This window comes from Rhinolophus ferrumequinum, chromosome 2 (assembly GCF_004115265.2).
Source record: "Rhinolophus ferrumequinum isolate MPI-CBG mRhiFer1 chromosome 2, mRhiFer1_v1.p, whole genome shotgun sequence".
In the NCBI taxonomy this organism is placed as follows: domain Eukaryota; kingdom Metazoa; phylum Chordata; class Mammalia; order Chiroptera; family Rhinolophidae; genus Rhinolophus; species Rhinolophus ferrumequinum.
Window position 1 is genome coordinate 106,460,729 of NC_046285.1, and position 21,673 is coordinate 106,482,401.

At 51.6% G+C, this 21,673-nt stretch overlaps 1 protein-coding gene across 4 annotated transcripts in view; it reads left to right on the forward strand.

Moving 5' to 3' along the window:
* SLC37A1 (solute carrier family 37 member 1) overlaps positions 1–21,673 on the forward strand; it is a 50,585-nt gene that overhangs the window by 24,915 nt on the left and 3,997 nt on the right. For 2 of the 4 annotated variants that reach the window (XM_033131017.1, XM_033131024.1), the window contains exons 10-17: positions 4,967–5,044; positions 8,533–8,664; positions 10,992–11,082; positions 12,233–12,295; positions 12,776–12,861; positions 13,861–13,909; positions 15,116–15,189; positions 17,863–17,941. In XM_033131017.1, coding sequence (XP_032986908.1) covers positions 4,967–5,044; positions 8,533–8,664; positions 10,992–11,082; positions 12,233–12,295; positions 12,776–12,861; positions 13,861–13,909; positions 15,116–15,189; positions 17,863–17,941 — 652 coding nt within the window. Of the gene's footprint in view, positions 1–4,966; positions 5,045–8,532; positions 8,665–10,991; positions 11,083–12,232; positions 12,296–12,775; positions 12,862–13,795; positions 13,910–15,115; positions 15,190–17,862; positions 17,942–21,673 lie in introns of those variants that run through there. The other 2 variants (XR_004425342.1, XM_033131032.1) reach the window with 2 other exon arrangements.

Genomic DNA, 21,673 nt, shown 5'->3' on the forward strand with positions numbered 1-21,673 from the left:
AACGACCCTGCGGTCTGGGCCGTTGAGCAGATCAGCGGCCACAAAGGGCACATACCTGCCGGCACCCACGGCCGGCTCTGCCTTTCCCCCGTCACTCGGTGGGATGCCCTGCCCACCTGGCCAGCCCTCCCCCGTCAGGGCCGTGGGACCGTGCTCCTGCAGTCCCCCTGTCCTGGGTCACTCCCAGCACATGGCGTCACCCACCTTGGAGGAAGCCTCTGTTACCGTCACACCTGTGTCCCTGCTTACCTGTTTACCTTGGAGCCGATCCCATGAGTTGTCCCCTCCCTGACTTCTCTTGCATGGCTCCTCTCCCCTCCCCAGGCCTCCACTGTTCCACCGAAACAGCAGCAGCATCCGGCCACGTGTCGTCAGTGCTCTGGCCTTACCCCACTTGACCTGTCACCAGCATGAGACAGGGCAGCTGCCCCTCCCTCCACGAGATGCTTTTTCTTGCCCTTCCGTTCACCACGATGGCCGTGCCTGCACAGGGCTTTGCTGGCCCCCCTCCTCTGCCAGGCCCCCAGATGTGGGACACCCCGGCCTGGGGCCCGGCCCCCTCTTCCTCATCCATTCTTTCATGTCGGAGACCTCGCCCGGCCCATGTGGGTTCATGTTGAGAGTCCCACTGATGTGCCAGCCTGGCCCTCGCCCCGGGCTCCACGCTCATAGATCCCACACCCACCTGACATCCCACAGAGACATCTGTTGTCTTCTCTGACTTCACACAACCAGGATAGGTCTCTTTATTTCACCCCAGAAACGTGCTAGGTCCCTGGCATCCCCATCTCAGGGAGCCCTGTCCACCCATGGACAAGCCAGTCTGGAGCAGTCGTCCCAGCCCCTCCTTCCTTCAGCCCATCTACTGCCAGACCCATCATTTGTGTGTGTGTGTGTGTGTGTGTGTGTGTGTGTGTGTGTGTGCTGGGGGATGGGATATAAACCCTCTCGTCACCTCCACTGCTCTGATCCAGGTTGCCATCATCTCTCCCTGAGCCACTAGTCAGTCTCCTAAAACAATCCTCTTTTGTTTCTCTAAAATCTGTTCTTCACACTTCACCTGGAAACATTTTCCTGAAACAGAAGTCAGAGCATGGCACTGCCTTGCTTACAGCCTCCGGCAGCTCCCCAGTTTCCTCAGCATAAAATCCAGTTTGCCTCTTACTGCTGTCTCCCCTTCTAGCCGGTGAGAGAGTTCTGAGGGCAGGACTCCATCGTGCTCTCTGCCAAATGCCCAGTTGCTCCCAAAACAGCACCCGCCATCGTGCCAGAGAGGGAGTCCAAGGGTTCTGGTTGGATCCGTTTGTTAACACTTTGAACTTTTGAGTACAATTAACTTGAAGGATTCTGGTACCTTACAAAAATAAGGAAACAAAATCAATTCTGAAAATCACTGCCTTTAGAAAGATTAACATTATATGATTCTTTTTAATTCTAGTTGATATTTCTAAATGTTTTAAAAGCCATTTTCCTGCCATGAGCATGAATTTCAATGTCCGTGCTTATCCAATTTTCTGTCGTGCTGTGGAATAGCTTAGAGATGCAAGGACCAACCACCTCTGGAACTGGGGAGAACTTCAGCGCTCATCTGCCACCCTGGGACGACATCTGGGCATGGACATAGGCACTGAGTGTGCAGGGGCTTTGGGGAGAGAGCGAATCTTCAGAAGTACCGGAGAGTGGACCGGCCCACTGAGCTCTGTGGTCCCCAAGTGCCCTGCAGAAGGGTCTCCTCTTCCTCTTTTCTCTCCCCCTTTAGCTAGACTGACCAAGAAAAAGACAGTGGTCTCAAATTACCAAAGTCTGGAATGAGAGAGGAGACATCACTACCAACTTTACAGAAATAAAAACAGTGATAAGGGACAGCTGTATGCTAACAAATTAGAATATTCAGAAAAATGGAAAAATTCTTGGAAAGACATAAACTACGCAAAATGACTTAAGAAAAGAGAAAATCTGAATAGACCTATAACAAGGAAAGAATTTAATTATGCCTTTAAAAATTTAATACAAAAGCCCAGGACCAGATGGTTTCACTGATGAATTCTTCCAAACATTTAAAGAAGAATTAGTACCAATTATTCACAACTCTTCCAAAAAATAAAAGAGAACACTTTCCACTCGTAACGTATTATCCTGATAGCAAAAGAAGACAAGACATCCGAAGAAATCAAAACTATAGACCAGTATCTCTTATGAATAAGATGTAAAATTCCTCAACAAAATACTAGCAAACCTCTTCCAGAAACATATAAAATGGGTTATATACCATGATTGAATGGGATTTATCCAAGGAACACATAATTGTTTTAACATCTGAAAACCAATCAATGCAATACACCGGGTGAATAGATTAAAGGACAGAAATGTGATCGTCTCAATAGAAGCAAAAAAAGCATTTGACAAAATCAAACATCCTTTGTGATAAAACACTCAACAAACTACGCGTAGAGGAGAACTGCCTCAACAAGATAAAGGACGTCTGTACAACCCCACAGCTAATATCACACTTGATGGTGAAAGACTGGATGCTTCTTCTTAAGATCAGGAATGAGACAAGGGTACTTGCTCTTGCCATGTCTGTTTAATGTTGCACAGGGGGTTCTAGCCAGGGCAGTTAGGCGAGAAAATGAAATAAAAGGCAGGCAGATTGGATGAGAAGAAATAAAAGTACCTCTGTTTGCAGATAACATGATCTTAAAAAAGCCTAAGTAGTCCACAAAAAAACTATTAGAGCTAATTAACAAGTCAGCAAGGTTGCAGGATAAAAGATCAGTGTACAGAAATCAACTGTATTTCTAGGGGCGGCCGGATGGCTCAGTTGGTTAGAGCACGAGCTCTCAACAACAAGGTTGAGGGTTCAGTTCCCACATGGGATGGTGAGCTACACCCCCTGCAACTAAAGATTGAAAACGGCGACTGGACTTGGAGCTGAGCTGTGCCCACCACAACTAGACTGAAGGACAACGACTTGGAGCTGATGGGCCCTGGAGAAACATTCCCCAATTAAAAAAAAAACTAAGTTTTTAAAAAAAGAAATCAACTGTATTTCTATACATTAGCAAGGAGCAATCTCAAAATGAAGTTAAGAAAATCTCATTTGCAATAGCATCAAAAAGAATAAGATACTTAGGAATAAATTTAATTGAGGAAGTGCAAGACTTATACATTGAGAACTACGAAACATTGTTAAAAGAAATTAAAGACCTAAATTAATGAAAAAAAATCCCATGTTCACTGATTGAAAGACAATATCAAGAAGGGAATATTCCCCAAATTGACTACAGATTCGGTATAATCTGTGTCAAAACCATAGCTGGCTTGACAGAAATTGACAAGCTGATCGTAAAATTCTTATGGAAATTCAAGGGGTCCAGAACAGCCAAAACAATCTTGAAAAAGAACAAAGTTGAAGAGTTCCTGATTTCAAAACTTACTACAAAACTACACTGATTGAGATTGTGTTACTGTCATAATGGTGGACATACAGACCAATGAGAGAGAACTGAGAGTCCAGAAGTGAACATTCCTTTACGGTCAGTTGATTTTTGACAAGGGTGCAAAGACCATTCAGTGGGAAAAGGATAATCTTTTCACCTACAGTGCTGGAACAGCTGGATATCCCCATGCAAAGAATGTATTTAGACCCCTTCTTAACATTCATGAAAATTAAGATGGATCAAAGATCTAAATGTAAAAGCTAAAACTATAAAACTCTTAGAAGAAAATATAGGAGTATATCTTCATGACTTTGAATTAGGCCAAGCCTTCTTAGATTTGCTACCCAAAGCACAAGGCGTGGAAGGAAAAATACATAAATTGGAATTCATCTGGATTTAAAACTTTTATGCTTCCAAGGACACCATCAAGAAAGTGAAAAGACAACCCACAGATGGGAGAAAATATTCCAAATAATATGTCTGATAAGGGACTTGTATCTAGACTATACAAAAACTCTTACAACTCAGTAATAAAAAGACAATCCAGTTAAAAAATGGGCAAAGGAGCTGAATAGATGATTTTCCAAAAAGATACACAAATGGCCAAGAAACACACGAAAGGCTCTTCAGTATCATTAGCCATCAGGAAATTATCATCAAAACCATGATGGGACACCACGCCCACCAGGATGGCTAGAATCAGACAAGTAATGACAAACTGAAACCCTCATACACTGCTGGGGAGCATGTAAAATGGTGCTGCCACTTTGCAAAACTGTCTGGCAGTTTCTTAGAAAGTCAGGGTTCCCCACCGTATGACCCAGCAGTTCCACTCCTGGGTACACGTCCAAGAGAAATGAAAACATTTGTCCACAGAAAAACTTGAACCCGAAAGTTCATGATTCCTAACAGCCAAAAAGAGGAAACAACGTAATATCTACCAGTTGATGAATAGATAAATAAAATATGGTATGTCCGTACAGTGGACTGTTTTTCAACAATAAATAGGAATGAAGCGCTGACCCCCGCTACAGCACAGATAAACTGTGAAAATACAAGCTGAGTAAAAGAAGCCAGTCATGAAAGGTCACATGTGGTATGATTCCACTCATATGACATGTCCAGAGCAGGAAAACCGAGTCAGAAAGCACATGTAGTGGTTGCCAGGGCTGGGTGCACATGGGAGGAAGGAGGAGTGCGTGCTGATGCAGATGGTTTCTTTTCCAAGGATGACCAGAATGTTCTAGAACTGGTGACGGTCACGGGACTGGGAACTAAAAACCGCTGACCGTACACCTGGGTCTGGATTATTCTTCAAGGAAGAGTTTTATTTTCACCTTCTGTTACCTGATAGTCTGGAGCTTTGAGATTAAATTGATTAGCCCTTCGTTTTATTTTAATCATTTGTCTTTTCTCCCTTGGTACCTTTTTGGGGAAGATAGTTAAGTATCCTTGCTGCAGTGAGGTTTGGTGTGATTTCTGGCTGTTGATTCAGTAATTGCTCTAATTAAATTCTCTCCTTCCAGCACTCGAAAAGCTATGAGAATGGCATGCACAGGTTTAAACTGCAGAAGCAAGCCTTACCCTCTGAGAAGAAGCCCCTGGTGAGTCACCCAGATGCCGCCTAGCAGGAAGTCAGGGTCCTCTCTCCTTATGAAATGGGGTCTGGTGTTTCTGCAGTAAAACTTGAGTTTACCCTTGTTAGATTTCTTTGGATAGTAGGCTCAGCTTACTTTAAACTTTTAATCAAATTTAAGTCATTCATTCATTCACTCATTCATTCAAAGCTGTTTGCAGCATTCAGTGTGGCGGGCGCTGCTCCAGGCTGGGCTGCGCTGTCAGTCCCAGCATGCCTACAGGGGAGCCCACCTGGGAGGGGGTGGCCAGACAGAAAACCAGCCTCCTGCAGCAGCTAAATGCCAGGAAGACACAGCCCGCTGAGAGAGGGGTGCATGGGCCTGAGTTCAGGCCTGGTGTTGGGAGCCCCCTCACAGCAGGTGGCACTGACTAGAGCTGTGAAGAAGGTGAGGAGCGAGTCTGCACGTACCTGAGCCAAGGGGCTTTCAGGTAGAGGGAGTGCAGGGTGGGCTGGGAAGGTGAGGTGGGACCGAGTGATAACATAAAGTCATCTTGAGCCTTCCATCCTTTCTCTCCGCGTTTACAGAGGAAATTGAGGCGCCGGCAGGCGGAGTTACCTGCCTGGCCCCCCTGGGAAGTGGGGAGGCTGCGATGCAGCCTAGTGGTCACCGCTGGTGCCTGGGTCTTCACCCCCCTTTTTCAGGATACCCCTAGACGTTCCTCACTTCACTTCTGCTTGGCTGCCGCACCGAGGCACGGGCGTTTTAGATTTGGTTTTAAGCATCGAAACTATAAGCTGTTTTCTTCTAAAATCAAATAGCTTACAGGAGAAATGTACTAAACAGGCTTCTTACTTTTTTTTTCTCCTTTATCGCCTAAGGAAATTTAGTTGTGGGGGTTGAAATAATGGAATATGGAAAAATAATGTCTCGTGCATCTTGTTCCTTAGATTTTAGGGAGAGTGTAGGTAGGATTAATTCAACTGAAATGCGTTAAAACCTGCTCACTTCTGAGTTTATGTTGAAAAAGATCAGGTGTCTTAGTTTGGGTTGCTATAACAATAATTCCATAGACTAGGGGGCTTAACCGGAAACCATCTATTTTTCCCATTTCAGACACTTCCTTGGGGAGGCTGAGAAGTCTAAGGTCAAAGTGCCCCGCAGACCTGGGCCTGGGTAGGGCCCCTCCCTGGCTCGCAGGTGGCAGGGGGCAGAGAGTGGGCCAGCTCCCTGCTGTCTCTCTTGGTGGGGCAGTAACCCCACCCAGAGGGCTCCACTCGCAGGACCGAAGGCCCCACCTCCAAATACTATCACAGTAGAGACTGGGGTTCAACATCTGAATTTTGGAGGAACACAAATACTCGGCCCAGAGCATCAGGTGTTAATCAGTGTCCAAGAGGCTGTAATTCCTCTCCCATACTATTGAAGACTTGCTTTTTCCTTTGAGGCAAGAGCGGCCGTCTTAATGCTGAAGGTTGTTCCACCTTTTGGACCAGGGGGATGCCCTGGAATTCCTGTGGGAACAGAGGGCCTTGCCACAGTGTAGCTGCAGAAGCACCAGGGTGGGGCGTGGACGCGTGATTAGATGGGAGCAGTCCATTCCACGGTGGTGTTAGGACTGTGTGGAGCCCTTCTGCTCTTCAAAAGTGTAAACCTGAGAGTGGGCTGCCTGGCTGAAGCGGCCCCAGCCCCTCGAGGGCTGATGTGTCAGAGCCCGTGGGGGCACCAGACACAGCGTCCCGTCTGTCTGTCCACCAGGTGGTCTGTTGTTAGCTGTATAAGGAGGAGGCACCCGTGCTTCCTGGTTTGTTTTGGAAACCCTGCCGTGACCTCACCTCTCCCATCTCCTCCAGACACTGCAGACGACTGGAGCTGGGTGACTGGGAGCCCCCGGACTGTGCAGAAGAGATGAGTGGGGGTGGGCAGGAGGCCTGTTCTCTACATAGGGAGTTCCCACCGTCTGGTGGAGCGGCTCCTCACTGCTTACGGAGCAGAGGGTGGGTCTGCACGTTAACCCCTCCCAGTGGTGCTGGACCTGCAATACCTGTCTCAGTCAGAGGCACTCCCCTGGCTAAGCAGAATATTTTCACTCTACTTATTCTCTATCTGGCTGCATTTCACCCACTTGGATAGGTCAGCCTACTTAGTGTTAAAAATTTTGTGAAGTCCTGCAGTTCTCAGCCTTGACCCTGCCTTGGCCTCTGGGGGGCCTGCCCAGGGACTACTGTGCTGGGTCCGGGGTACAGCGTGGCCACCCCGGTTGCTCCAAGACCCAGGAGACTCCAGGGTTGAGAACTATTCATTTAGTCTCCTAACTGGACGGCTCGTGTGATTCATGAGAGAAAGGTTTCTTTCCAAACTCAAATCGTTGTTCCCGTTCTCATACCCTTGTGTGGAGTTAGCATTGGGAAGGGGGTGGGCTGTCTGTGGATGCATTCCTCCCCAGGCCAGCCCCCCCCACCCCACCCCGCGGCCTCTCAGTGCTGGGGACCCTCCTGCCTGTGCAGAACTGCCCTTGCTGTCGCCACCACCCGCTTTCCCAAAGTTCTGTTTTCACCGAAGGGCATTCTAAATTTCGAGAGACAGATATGACAATGCATTATCTTTTTCTTTTTTTAATTTAACTGCATTTTGAATCCAACCACATACACCGCAGTGAGATGAATGCAATAAAAGCTGTTTGATTTGGGGGAAGGTCTGACACACACAGAAACATTTCTTTGTACGCCCTTGAACTTCCTAGTTCACTCATGAGGAACATTCTGGATCATCCTTGCTCTGACTTGCAACCCCACCCCGAGTTGGGGCCGCTGTTTTTACTTTAATAATGCAAACATCCTTTGGGAACGGCCAAGATCAGAATTTACAAAATGTCAGAATTGGTTTATGAATCTTAAAATAATCTTTTTTCTGATAACATGTTCCTTTTGAACTCCTCAGAAAATACAGATCATGTAAAGAATATACTGACATTTTCATAAAAATTACACCTAATTCTACTGCTTGGTAATAACCATTCCCAGTTTAGAATTTAGCTTCTTTATTTCTGTAAATACATCCTGTGGTTACCTGGTTATACAGATATCTATGTCAACATTCCTTGACATCATGATGAAAATGCAGTTTTGAGTGGTTTTATTATTTAATGTGTCAGAAGCATTTTTCCATGTCATTAAAATCTACAAATTATTTTTAACTCCTGCGAGATATGTCATTTATATGAATGTACCTTACCAATTTTCCTCAGTGGAGGTGTGACATGCATTTTATTGTATAAGTAGTTTTTCATTTTTCAAATTAGTTTTGCAAATAGATCCTAGAATTGCTGGGTCAAAGGGTTTTGCATGTTTAGTTAGTATTTCCTAAAACCATGTGGATGCTAACATGGTGAGAATATTGTCCAGGGCGTCGTGTCCCCAGGACTTGTGGTGGGGCAAGGAATTCTGGCCTCGCTTCAACCCATGAACTGGTGACCTTTTCTCTTCTTTCTTCTTTTCAATGGTCCTCAGCCCCAGGACCCGGAGATGCAGTGCTTACTGCTGTCAGATGGAAAGCGGTCCGTCCATCAGAACCACGTTGTCGTCCTCCCGGCCGACGGCGGCAGTGGCATGGCTGCCATCAGCTTCACTGGGGCCTTGAAAATTCCCGTGAGTACATGTGCCTGGGAAGAGTTTCCAGAGGGGTCCTCTTTGCGTCGTCTGTGAAAGGACGCCGGCGACGTCGTGGATCACCAGGTTTAAAACCAGAGGTCGTGATTGTGTGATGCGTGCGTCAGGAATCCACAGCAGGAGCCAAGGCTGCGTGCAGGCAGCACTGAGCATGGCTGCAGCTTCTGTTCGCCTCACACTGTGTTTAAAAGGTTTTGAAATTGGCTGTCTCCATTTAGAAATTCAGAAATTTCATAGACAAATCGGCCTCTCATCTGCACCTGCAAAACCAGAAAAGCTGGCTCCTCTGGCCTCACGCCCTGGGGCTCAGGCCTCCCCACTGCGCTCTGTGCCTGGCCCGAGGGTGAGCCCCCGGGAGGCACTGTGCTCCTCACTGTGTCACTATCACCTCCTTGTGTTCTGTGGCCTGGGGGAGCCTGCTCCATTCTCTTTACCCTTTGAAGTGCTTTTCAGAGCACCAACCTGGTCTGATTGGCCTCCGGTGCTCACGGAAGGAGGGTGTGCAGGGACCCAGGGAAGGGACAAGGAGCCACCTGTGGAGACAGAAAGCCAACAGTCCACAGAACCCGGGCTTGTTCTTTATTTAAAATCAGGGGTGCTGGTGCCTGGTGAAGCAGCTGGCCCTGACTCTGAGCTATCAGGCATGTGTCGTGCCTGCTGGCCGGGCCACCTGTATGTGACAGGATGTGGAGGAGATCAGTGAGAAGGTTATTTAAGACAGGGCCGGTGGGTGGCGGGGAGTGTGCAGTGATGAGACCTCTTACTGCTTTAGCGTTTCCTTGTGTTAAATTCCTGGGCTCCCCCAGACAGAATCTGGGCAGCTGGAGAGGGAAGAGCAAGCCCTGCCCACGTGAGTAGGACAGCCAGGCCTGTGCAGCACGCCGGCACACATCTGGGCTCCGGGCCGTGGGTGTTCACACTCCAAGGAGCAGGTGTGGCGCTCACGCAGACAGCCCCGTCTCACTGAGGGGTCCCCGTGAGGAGGCACAGCGGGGCCCCGACCCAGAGGCCCCTTTGGGATTGTGTGGGCTGGGGCGTAAACACTGCACCCAGAACCCACAGAACAGACCACAAATGAAGGAGGCTAGGAGAGCTGCTGTAGAACAGGAGGTGCGGCCAGCGCCCCGTGAGACCAGGGCCGCTGCGCCCCCTGGAGCTGCTGAGCCCCGGCCTGGTAACCAGAGTCCTTGAAGAGATCTGTGGGCTGGCCTGGAGGAGATGCTGGTTTTAAATAGAAAGTTATTTTTAAATTGTGTTATTAATAACAACTGGTAACCTTTCTGTTGTATCTTAGTGTGTTGCTGCCTCAGATACTTTTGCTGAGAGCAGGGTGCACACTGGTTATGAAAGTACAAGTGAGGTTGTGAGGAGAAGAAGCTCAGAGCCCTGGCCTGGCTCGTCCAGGTCCTGCCACAGACGAGCTGTGTGTCCCAGGCAAGTGTGTGAGCCACTCTGAACCTCCTTTCCCGGGTCCGCAATACGGGCCAATGGCTGGCGTCATCTTTACTGTTGTTCTGAGGATTGAATGAGACGCTTAGTCACGGGCCCAGGAAGGCACACACATCCTCATGCTGGGGTCCCACTGTCTCAGAGGCACTTAGTGGAGTGGCGTGTTCTTCAGCCCGTGACGGGCGTCTCTGTGCACGTACCGCGCGAGGAGGGGGAGAGCGGGGGGGGCGAGGACTCAGTGGGACCAGTTTGTCACTCAGGCTTCCCAGGTGGTACCTGGAATTGCGTCACAAGTGCCACTGCCCTCTGAAGCCCAGCCTGTCGTGGACGCTGCCAGGCACGTCACAGCAGCCGCACACTCACCGTTGAGCTCCTCAGCCAGCCCTGTGCCGCTTTCCCAGCACCCACACTGTTGGTCGCAGGCAGGGTGCGCTGGCCTGCGTGTCTCCCAGAATGGGCAGAATTGTGGGTTCTGTGAGTTTCCCGGTCACCGTCATTTGCAGTGTTTTCTGTTTCAGGGCAGAAAGAAACAGCCATTACATGCAGCAACCAGACGCCTGTCCCCTGCTGCCAGCGGTCTTTAGTTAGCTAAGTTTCCAGCCATGGTGTGAGAATCAGGGCAGCGCATACTGACTGACCAATCTGAAGGAAGGACGCTGGGTTTCTATCTTACAAGGTGGCCATGTGCTCTGACAGTCTATCGGGCAGCTGTCCGGTGACCTCACGCCGTGCAGCCACACGTCCCCTCTGCCACATCTGGAGGTGCTCATGGCGGACCAGAGCTGCAGGCCCCTTCTGAAATCAGGTCTTTGGTGATTGTCCCATGTTTCCATAAACCCGGTGACTCTCTCTTTCAGGGTGTGATAGAGTTCTCCCTGTGTTTGCTCTTCGCGAAGCTCGTCAGCTACACTTTCCTCTTTTGGCTCCCTCTCTACATCACAAATGTCGGTGAGTGTCTGTCGCAAAGTACAGATGTTCAGTTCTGGGCAGTGGCTGGAGCGAATGCCCTTTCACCTGCTGGTTTCCATAGTCTTGGAAAGAGAAAGCACGCGTGATACCAGGCAATTTCAGAGACACTTGTGAATCAAACGACACGATTAGTCGGAATGTGTAGACAAAAGGGAAATTCAGACATGCACGTTTTGTATGGTACCATGGTACGTTTTGCCATGGTAACAGCCCTGATGGCTTTAAAGGTCCGACATGTTACGTCCCGGCCGTGGTTACCAGTTCCGTGAGGTGTTTGCTATTCTGGGGCAGCCTGCCTTTAAATTTAGGCGACACTGGACTTTGGGTCACAGCAGCTGGTGAGCAGAAGTGGAGGCCTCGGGGATCTGAGAAAATAAATGCTTCATAAGCTGACCTGGAAATTGCTTCTTGGAGATGAGCTCGAATTCTAGCGAGTTTGTCCTATTTCCAGAGTCCAGCAGGGCTGAAGCCATAGGTTGTGCCAGCATTTGCCAGCTCAGTACTAGTGTGCTCTGCGTACATGCTGCCTGATGACAGAACGACCAGGAGGGCCCAGCAGTTCTTGAGCTGAAAGGGGGCGGGGGGTTGGGGCAGGATGGGGGATGGTCAAGGAGCCACTGGGCGTGCCCCTGAGATGGGGGCTCTGGTGCCTGCGACAGAGGAGAAACGTGGAATGCAGGGTTCGCAGAGTACAGGCCACGTGTTCCCAGCAGTGACATGAGGATAAGCGGGGTGTGTGAATTTCACAGAGATGGAAGTTGGAGAGGCAGCCAGGGGACAATCCCATGTTAGCAGGGACAGGGCCTGTGGAGGGCTGAGGGGAGGGGCGGCAGTAAGGAGTTGTGGGGGCTCGGAGCGTCCTTCCCTGCCAGTCATCGCACTTCTGTCCTGTGTAGCGTGTACCTCTGGCTACACTGAGTCAAAGGTCAGGTACTAATTAGACTCGGCGGGCACATCCCCTTTGGGGCTGAGTGTTTCGTTTCCATCCTTCCTGTATGTCCCCCCATGCTGGACTGCTTGTTTTCTGTCCGTCTGAGTTCTCTAGTTGCTGCTCGGTTTAAATCATGCTTGTGAAACAAGGATGTCATGTGAGATCGTCCCCAAAGTGACACTCTGGTCATTTTTGTAGATCACCTGGATGCCAAGAAGGCGGGGGAGCTGTCCACCTTGTTTGACGTGGGCGGGATCTTCGGTGAGCCCACCCCCACCCGTCCTCCCGCCACAAAACACTAAGGATGGTGTCCGAACACCTGGGGCCCGGGATCTCTCAGAGGTGACGTCCTCCTGAGAGGCGGACATGTGCCCCAGAATGTCATGTCACCTGAGTTGACATCCCTTTTCCCCGGCATCCTGTGCCCCGATTCTGACCGCGCCACAGACAGGTGCACACCTCACAGTAGGCAACAGACTGGCTGTGGGACCCGCCTAAAACCAGACCCAAGACTCCCCGCTGTCTCACTGGGAGCTGCCCTCCGGGTCACTTACGTCTGACCACAACCTCATAGGCGTGTTCGGTGTCAGGCGTTGCTGAGGCAGCTTCCTGCTAATGGGGATGTGGAAAGGGACCAGGCAAGGAGCCCCTTTCTTCTTGCTGCTGTAACTGTTCTGCTTCCTCTCCGTGGGGCGTTGCCGGGGATGCGAGCACCTCAGGACCCACCCCTCTGCATTGCAGGTGGGATCCTGGCAGGCGTCATCTCAGATCGACTGAAGAAGAGGGCCTCCACCTGCGGCCTCATGCTGCTGCTCGCGGCGCCCACGGTGAGCCTGCCCCCCACCCCAGGAACAGCCGCGCTCCTCCCCACCAGCAAACGCTTGCCCGCCTGTCCGCTCGGCCCAGGCTGCTCCGTGCATGGCTCATGGCCTGAAAAACCCCGTAGCGCACCGCGCGAGCCTGCAGAACCCCAGCTTCCCCATGAGGTGGCCAACTGCCCTCTGCTTCTCATTCAGTCTGGGCCCCCACCTGCCTCACCCCTGTCCCCTCCCTCCCCCAGCAGCCTCCTGCTGACCTGTGGGGTCCTGGCATCTTCCCAGCCTCCCCGCCCATCATGACCGTAAATGGGCTCATCCTGCTTTGCGGTTTATTGGTGCATGGCTCAGGCAGGTGGCCTTCCCTCTGTGCCTCAGTTTCCTTGTCCGGAAAAGGAGGATGACGGCAGCGTGACCTCACATGGGCAGTGTGGGCATTAAGTGAAGCATTGTTACATCATCGCTGTTTTTACAACAGTATCACATATATTGTTACTCATTGACTTGCATTTGCCCGTTTACCACTCCACTGGGCTGTGACTGTCCCCAGAACCAGGCCTGCTTTTCAGTCATTGTGGGGGCATGGGTGTTGCCCACTATAGACACCCAAAGAACCTTTGCTAAAGAGCTGACTGTGTGTGGCCTCCATGCCGTGTGACCCCCATGTCCTTGGACACAGCTGTGGGGACGGATGGCCTGAGCAGGAAGCGGTTGGACTCAGAGCTCAGGGAGCACTGCCCCCACCCAGTGCTTCTGCCCGGAGCTCAGAGAGAGAGGTGCCTGCGGGGTCCCCAGCCAGTGAGCAGAACCAGGCCCCGCGTGTCTGGGACAAGGCCACAGCCTCTGGGCTGGCCACACCATGGACACCTGTCTTCAGCCCACCTACCTAGGGCAGCGCGGCCTTCGTTCTGTTTTAGAGCTGTCCCCTCTCTGGTTGGCTTTTCAGAAATACAGATTCCCGGGCAGCCTTCCAGCTACTTGTAGTAAACCACTGTTTTCACCCGTTCACAGCTCTACGTATTCTCCACTGTCAGCAAAATGGGTCTGGAGGCCACCATAGGTGAGTCCACGAGGCCTTTCCCTCTTTTCTCTCATATGCTTTTTGACCGCATGACTTGGTGAAATGAAATAAAAAATAAACAAAGGAGCATTTAGCTTGTGTAACTGGAGCATATGGCGTGCTAAATTAAAATATTCCCGTGTCCCTCTTTGGGTGGAGCCCACGGGAACTCCTGCTCTGGGCATAAGGCCTGACCATCTGCAGGTGTGGGAGGGTACAGGCCAGCTGGTCTGGGGCAGTGAGAAGCCTTGCGTGCCCAGTGGCAAGGAGCCACTCGCGGACGCCAGATGTCACCTGGAAAGCAGCAGGCTGCACCCTTGGCAGGTGAGAGCTGGGCAGAGCTGGGCCTGTCAGGCTCCCAGCCCGTCCCCTCCCCATGGGCTCCTGTTGCCCGCCATTGTGGCGGTTACATAATACTGCGAGGCTATTTTTAACTTTCTGCCGTCTGCGCTCTATATAGGGCTCTAATGCCTAGTAAATACCGTCTCTGTCCTAACAAGCCAGCAGTGAATGAAGATCAGAAGGGGTGGAGGCTGTGTGTGATCCCACTGAAAGTTACCCCAATGCAGTTGCTGATGGGGGGATCACTGAGTTTTCTGTGACCTCTCAGTCCAGAAGCTTCTGCACAGAGGATTGTCAACCCAGAAGATCGTTTAGGAAAGGGAGCCTAGAGGACAGTCTAGGAAAGCAACTGTGAGCTTCAGAAGTCGGTGTGGTTGTCCTGCCTGGGGGAACTCGGCTGTGGGGCTCCAGGCTTCCCTGGGGGCCACCGTCAGCAGCTGTGGGTGTAGAGAGGAGGTCCTTAGCGCTGCACAGAGGGCTGTGGCTGCTGAGGGCTGACACAGATGGCAGGGAGCATTTGCTCACCTGGGTCACGTCTGCACTCGTACGCCAGGTTTCTCGCCCCTTCTCCGTGTGTCAGCAGCTGCTGCCCACTGAGTGGAAGAAACCGAGTTCCAGGTCCAAACACGGCCTGAATCGTTGGGGAGGTGTGGCTGGGCTCACAAAACACATCTCAGGGCGACTCTAAAGAAAGGCGTGTATGACGCTCGCCCGGGCAGTTGCCAGCTGAGGGATGTGTGCTCCGCGCCCCCGGCACCTGCCCACATCCAGCTCAGGCCAGGACCTGTGCGTGACACCAGGGTGCCCTCCTAGGGGGTTGCTGAGGTTCTGCTCACTAAACCCCTCTGGTTTCTGTTCCCACAGCCATGCTGCTGCTCAGTGGGGCCCTGGTCAGTGGGCCGTACGCACTCATCACCACCGCCGTCTCCGCCGACCTGGTGAGTGGCTGCACGTCTCAGCGCAGAGCCAGGGGCCGAATGCTGGCCGTGCGGGTCACCTCTTCCATTCGTGACAATGATGGTCTCTATTAGGAAGATGCATGTTTATATAAGCACTTTTTTTTTAAGATGACTAGTATTTATGCTGTTTAGAGTTTTCTGAGCAAATAAAGGGAGGGAGATGGCAGCCACATTGGATAAGCAAGGGGCTGAGGTGAGCCGGAAGGCCGCGTCTGAGGTCTCAGGCCAGGGCTCTGGCTCGCTCCTCTGTGCTGCCCTCACCTCGCCCCATGGGCTGCTGGCCATGCACCTCAGGGTCTGCCCCAGGCCACGACAGAGTGAGTTGGCTCCCCCCTGTGTCCCCCACTCTGGACCCGGCCCCCTGCTGGTGTGGGGACTGCAGATGAGCCAGACGGGGTCCCGACCCTGGCAGGCCATGTTCCCGAGAGGAAGCCATGTGGTACAGAAATAGTTAATGTGCAGGATGGTAAATGCCACATCATGGTGGCAGGAATCACCCATGGCCTTGGGGTCCACAGGGATGGCTGACCATTCTTCCTGAAGGAAGGGGGCTGCTCTGCTGACCAGGGGCCACGTGACTCCCGAGCATAGAGACCCCAGTCCCACCCCAGAGGAGGCAGCCCCCTCTCCTCTACCTGACAGGAAAGACAGGTCACACGGCAGTCATGGGCATCTGAAGGGAGCATGACACTAAAATACAAAATCCCCTTTTAAAAAGTAGTTTCCATAAATAATGGAGAGAAGAGTCGTTTCCCGAACAGAAGAAGTTATGCAGATGCCGTGCCCTCCAGGAGGGGAGTGCGTCTCCCATCTCCTCAGCAGGGGGCCTGTGCGTGTCACCTGCTTCCACGGGACAGTGTGGACGGGGAAGGGAAGTGTAGCATGGAGAAACCTGCCAGACGACCTCTGCAGGTGGTCAAGGTCAACACCAACAGTGAGGAGTCGTGTTTATACACGTGCCCTTGGTGTGATGTGACGAAATGGCACTTCATCTCTAGTTTTCCTCCCCAAAACCCAGACCCCCATGTAATCATGAGAAAAACATCAGACAAATCCCAGTGAGGAAGATTCTACTTCTCAAACTGTCAAGGTCATCAGAAACAAGGAAGGTCTGGGAAACCGGCACAGCCAAGAAGAGCCTAAGAAGACTCAGTGACTAAATGTCATGTGTTCTGGATGGCATCCTGGGACAGACATCAGAGTAAAACCAAGGGAGTCTGAATAAAGTGTAGATTTTAGTTAATGATGCGTCCCTGTTGGGTGTTTAGTTACAACTAATACAGCATAACAATATGAGACTAACACAGGAAGGTGGGTAACTTTTCTGTGAATCTGGGCCGAACATTCCTAGGTCATTTAAAACCAAAAGCACTTCCCTGGAAATTGACACTCGTGGGCAGGATGGCTGGGCCAGTTCCTGAGTCCCGGGAACTTTCCTGCTGGCTGCAGCAGCCCTGCCCTCTTCTAGAATCGGGCCAGCACCACAGCCTCCAGCTCATTCTCCTGGTTAGAAAGCACAGCAAGCCCGGCCTGCAGCCCTGCACCTGCCCTCAGGGCCACACCTGTGGCTACCTGACAGCCCTAGGCACCTCGGGGACCCAGAAGCCCTGTCCCCAGCTCAGCAGAGAGAAGCAGAGCAAAGGGGCACTGGGGGTGAGCTCTTCTCACCTTCGTCTGCCCCAGGGCGCCCCCCTGCCCACCAGGCCCTCCTTGGTGTAGAGACAATGCTCCTCAGACTGCCTTTACGAAGCATGTCCATGCTGTTGTCTGCATGAGCACAGAACGTTCCAGAAAGGTCCACAGCAGACCAGTAGCAGTGGTCTGCCCCGTGGGGTCAGAGGGCAGAGGAGCAGCTTTCACTTCCTTTCCAGACTCCAGAAAATGTGGATTATGGATGATTATCGCTTTGCGTGTATGCTTTAGTTCATATTATACACGTAGGTACGTGTACTCAGTATTTACTTTGAAAAGCTTTGATTTGTTTTGTCATTTTAGGCGTCCAAGCACTAATTCCTGATTCATCTTTTTTTCCTTTTAATGTCCTCAGTTTGTGATGTTCTCCCCACCTTATATGGGTGGCTTTTTGCAAACCAGAGCTCCTGTTGACCTGTCACTTGGACTTGAGCCCCTGCGTTGGTCTCTTGGGTCCTGCCCTCTTCCCCATTCTCCCTGGCATTGGCCATAAATCGGCTGGTTTTAGATACTGCAGAGCCATCTGGCACGAGTCACAGAAATCCCTAGAATCCAGAAACGGGGAAGTGGACACTAATTAACGCTGGCACAGCTTAGGGATGGGCACCAGTGCCATTCATCTTTTTATCTTCCGTGTTGGTTGGCGTGGTGCCTCGGGGAAGGTGTTCATTGTGCTGAATATTTGTTTATTTGGAGAGAATTCTAAGAGTTCTTTAAACTAGAATATGCTTCAACAGTGTTTCTGATGATTTTTGACTATTAAAAACCCCTGAAACTTTGCCTGCCTTTCCAAGATAAGTTTGGGATGGTGTGGAGTTTAAATTTTCTAATGGAATGTATCCCACCTTTTGAATTGCTTTGCAAAGTTATTTGCATTAATTGTCATGTGGAAGATGCAGGTTTACTTGTTCCACTGATGCTGCTGGGATATGCTTCACACTTGTTTTTCCCTGTTTTCAGGGGACTCATAAAAGTCTGAAAGGAAACTCCCATGCCCTCTCCACCGTGACCGCCATCATCGACGGGACCGGGTCTGTAGGTACGTGCATATTTTTAGCTCTACCGGGTCTGTAGGTACGTGCGGTCATGGGGGAACCACATTGTCCCGTCCTAATTAACAGGTGCCACGGGTTCCAATTGTTTTGGTGGTTTTAGGATCAGCTGGCCTTCTTAAAATATGTGGGTCAGAAGCACATGCAAACCCAGGGGACGTGGGTGTGTGGCACTCGGTCCTCTTTGGTCAGATGGTTCCAGAGATGATATGGACGTGTGGCTGGTTGGAACTAGCTTCTGTCTGAAAGAATGCAGGTTTTCATTTAAGATGTCAGTTGGCAAACGATGTCCCATGGCGCACCGGTTCAGTGACAGTTTATCACTGTCATCTCAAGGACAGGATCTTATTTAAATCTATATGACAGGAAAACTAATGGGCCCCAAAGCACACAGGACTCTCAGTGCTACCGGCCTCATTAAGGTTCTTGGACAGAATTCAGTAGCATGTCCTGGAGGAAAGAAAGGTGCTAACATAGCAGCTCGTCCCTCAGAGGTACACAGGCGGGAACTGGTAACCCGCCAAGCCTCGTCTCCCCCGCCCGTCTCCCCGCCCGTTGACAGCAACGTCCGTGACCTTTCTGGAGCCTTTGTGCAGGGAACACATGCACTGACGGCTCCCTGCCCAAAGATCCTGCAGCTACCTAGGCTGCACGACCTCGCACCGCCTAGCTGCTCTGAGACACCTGGACTCGCAGGCGGGACCAGGCAGTGAGGGAAGGGCTCAGAGAGACTGGCTGCCTACCCTCAGCCTGCAGGTTCTCCCAGGGGCTCCAGCAGCTGCTCACTGTGGCGTCCCTGCTTGATCTGAGACACACCAGGTCTGGTCTGTTGTGCAGAAGGCCGGGCTCAAGCTTCTTGCCTTCTGCAAAGCCATGCCTGCCTCACTTCTGTCTTCATTGGTTCCTTCGTTTTGCTGGATCCAGGGGTGACTTTGAATTTGCTGGACGGCATTAGGGGTCACATCTGATGTTTATGTGAAAGTGGTACCTCTTGGGGCCTGCGGTCATGTCTAGGAAAAGGGAGGCGGGTGCTGTGCCCCGTGACGGGCGCCTGCGGGGTGGCATGGCTGCCACTCTCCCGGCTCACGCAGCACTCGGGGAAGCTTGCCAGCCTGGAAGGCTCGCTCAGTCAGAAGTCAGGACTGCTGGGCAGAGCGCTTCCAATGAACTGGGACTGCACAGCCGCTCTGCCCGCTGCCCCCGGAGGCCCCTGGGAGTCAGGCCAGCTCCCAGTGTGAAGCCCGTTAGGCTGCGCGGGAGCGCTGCGGGCAGCACCAAGCAGACGGTGGGAGCTGGAAAAGAGGGCAGGTATGAATTAGGCGGGAAAACATATCTTGTTGATCTTCTCTCAGAACGAGGGACGTACCTGGCTGAGGGGGGCGATGCTGCACCTTAAAGGGGCAGGGGGGCCCTGAGCTGCGAAGGGGAAACCAGAGCACGGCTCTGAGAGCCTTCCCCTCACGAGGACTCCTCGCTGAGCACACGCGTGCTGACCACGGTGGGCGTCACACCCACACCAGACGCCGGACAGGGGCTCGGACTTGCAGGCTCTGCCGCTCCCGTGTGCTGGGGCCCCAGGAAACAGTCGCCATGGAAACGGCACACGCTTGCCCACCGCTGCTTCTCTGTCATTGTTTCTCTCCATCAATGCTACCCAACTAGACAGAAACAGAAAGGCCTGGGTGGAAATGCACACTGTCTAGCAAAACATCCGCTCACCAGAGAGCTTCCTGGATGTGTATTAAATGCTGTAAATACTGGTTTCTGTGGCGCAAAGCTGGACTGACTGTACCTATGTCGGTACCCACCCCCACAGCGGCCGCATGGTTCCAATGACAAGCTCATCTGTTCCGTGCTTAGAATCGCATCCCAGTGGGAGCGTGGCTTGTCTCTTCTGCCTGGTTGATGCGGAGAAGTTAGAGCCCTGAATTTGTTCGAGTTAATTTTTATTTTATCAAAGGAGAGCATACTGTAACTTTAGAAGCCGACTAGGCCTACCTGCTTATTGCTATGCAAAGAGCGGTGCCCTCAGCCTCACTTTCAGCAGTCCTTCCTGACCCTCCCTGCATGCACATTCACGTTTCTTCCTTCATTTGTTTTGGGACACAGTCTACTGTCCTCCTATAGGAAAGACGGGGAGTGGGGACCTCTTTTACACCCCAGATTCCCTCTCCCCAGCCTCATCAATTGCCCGGCTGTGTTACTGTCCTGTCTGCTTGAGCCAAGAAATGGCTTTAATTATACACCCCGAATATGCAAATATTTGTTTTCCCCCAAACTAACGAGTGCCTCGTTCGTCCTTGTGTATAAGTTGCTATGGCAGTGGTCGCCTTCCTCCACGATCCCACAGACCCCCTCTGTCGTCGCAGCTTTCCACGGTCAGCCTGTGCAGGCACCTCCCTGTGCTCCCAGGGTCCCAACAGCTTTCAGCACCTCCTATGGGCCGACATATGGGTCCCTCTCATCTCCTGCCCACCTCGCACTGCTTTCTAGATCCCATGTTTACCCCTCCTCGCTGGAAGAAGTCTTCTAGTAGCTTCCTGAGCAGTGGCTCATGGGAGGGGGGTTTTGAGAACTGGAAAGTCTGTTGTGTCTGGATTCTGCTCTCACTTGATGGATAGTTTGTCGATACAGAATTCGAGGTTGACAGTCTTTTCCTTCCAGATTGCAGCGCCTTCTAGCTTCCCTTGTCAAGTGGAGAAGCCCCCTGGGGGCCGTAGCTCGGGCCTTCCTCTCTGACCTCTGGTTTTCCCTTTGAAACGTATGGGCCTTCCCCCCATGTGTTCCCCCCGGACCCCCATGTCCTGGGACAACTCAGTCTAGACACACATGCCCTCATCTCTGAGAAACTGGGCTCTGTTTTTATAAGTTTCCCCTACTATTATCTCTGTATTTTCTTCCTGGAAAACTTATTATTCAGATGTTGAACTTTCTGGATTAATCCTTCAATTTTCTTTTTTCCCTTCCTACCTGTATCTGTTCTTCTACTTTCTCAGAGATGTTCCTGACTTTCCAAGCTTTGCATTGAACTTTTCATTCTGGCTCTCATCACTGAGTCTTCAGGAGGCTTTTTCTGTCCGTTAGTGCTCCCACTCCTATTTCCTGGCTGCAGTGTGTGGTAGACTGAGTCCAGCGTGACTGCTGATACTGAATTGGTTTTCAGATACAAAGCAGGAGTTTCAGATGGTCCAACTTAGTCTTCTGTTAGTTCTCTGGGAATTTCCTTGTCCCCAGTTTCTTTATTCCCCGCAGGTTCCCCTCCTTGCAGCTTGCTGAGCCTCCCTCAGACACAGGTGGATCTTGGTCGTCCCTCATATCTTCATAGTTAAGAATGGGCCACAATGCACATGTCAGAAGCCCTTTCCATATGGGAGGGCGTGTGAACTTCTGGTCTTCACGGCAGTGGGATCCTCCTGGGGTCTGGAGGAGACGCCCCCAGTGTCCACGGGGGTGTGGGCCTGGCTGCCTGCATTCTGTCATCGTGTGGGCAGGCGGACGGGTGGGCGGCTGCTGGGCGGGAGCTGGTGGCGTCCTGCTTCCCTGGGCTCAGCTGTGGCCTCATCCTTGCCCTACACTGTCCTTGGTGTCCCCGGGCCCAGAGCTCTGGCTCAGATTCTCCAGAGGTTTAGCTGCTGCTCTCCTAGGGCGGGAGGGGGCCAGTGGAGTAGTGACGTTGAGGAGAAGCCTGGCATCAGAGGAGGGTGCAGGGGCGACACGGA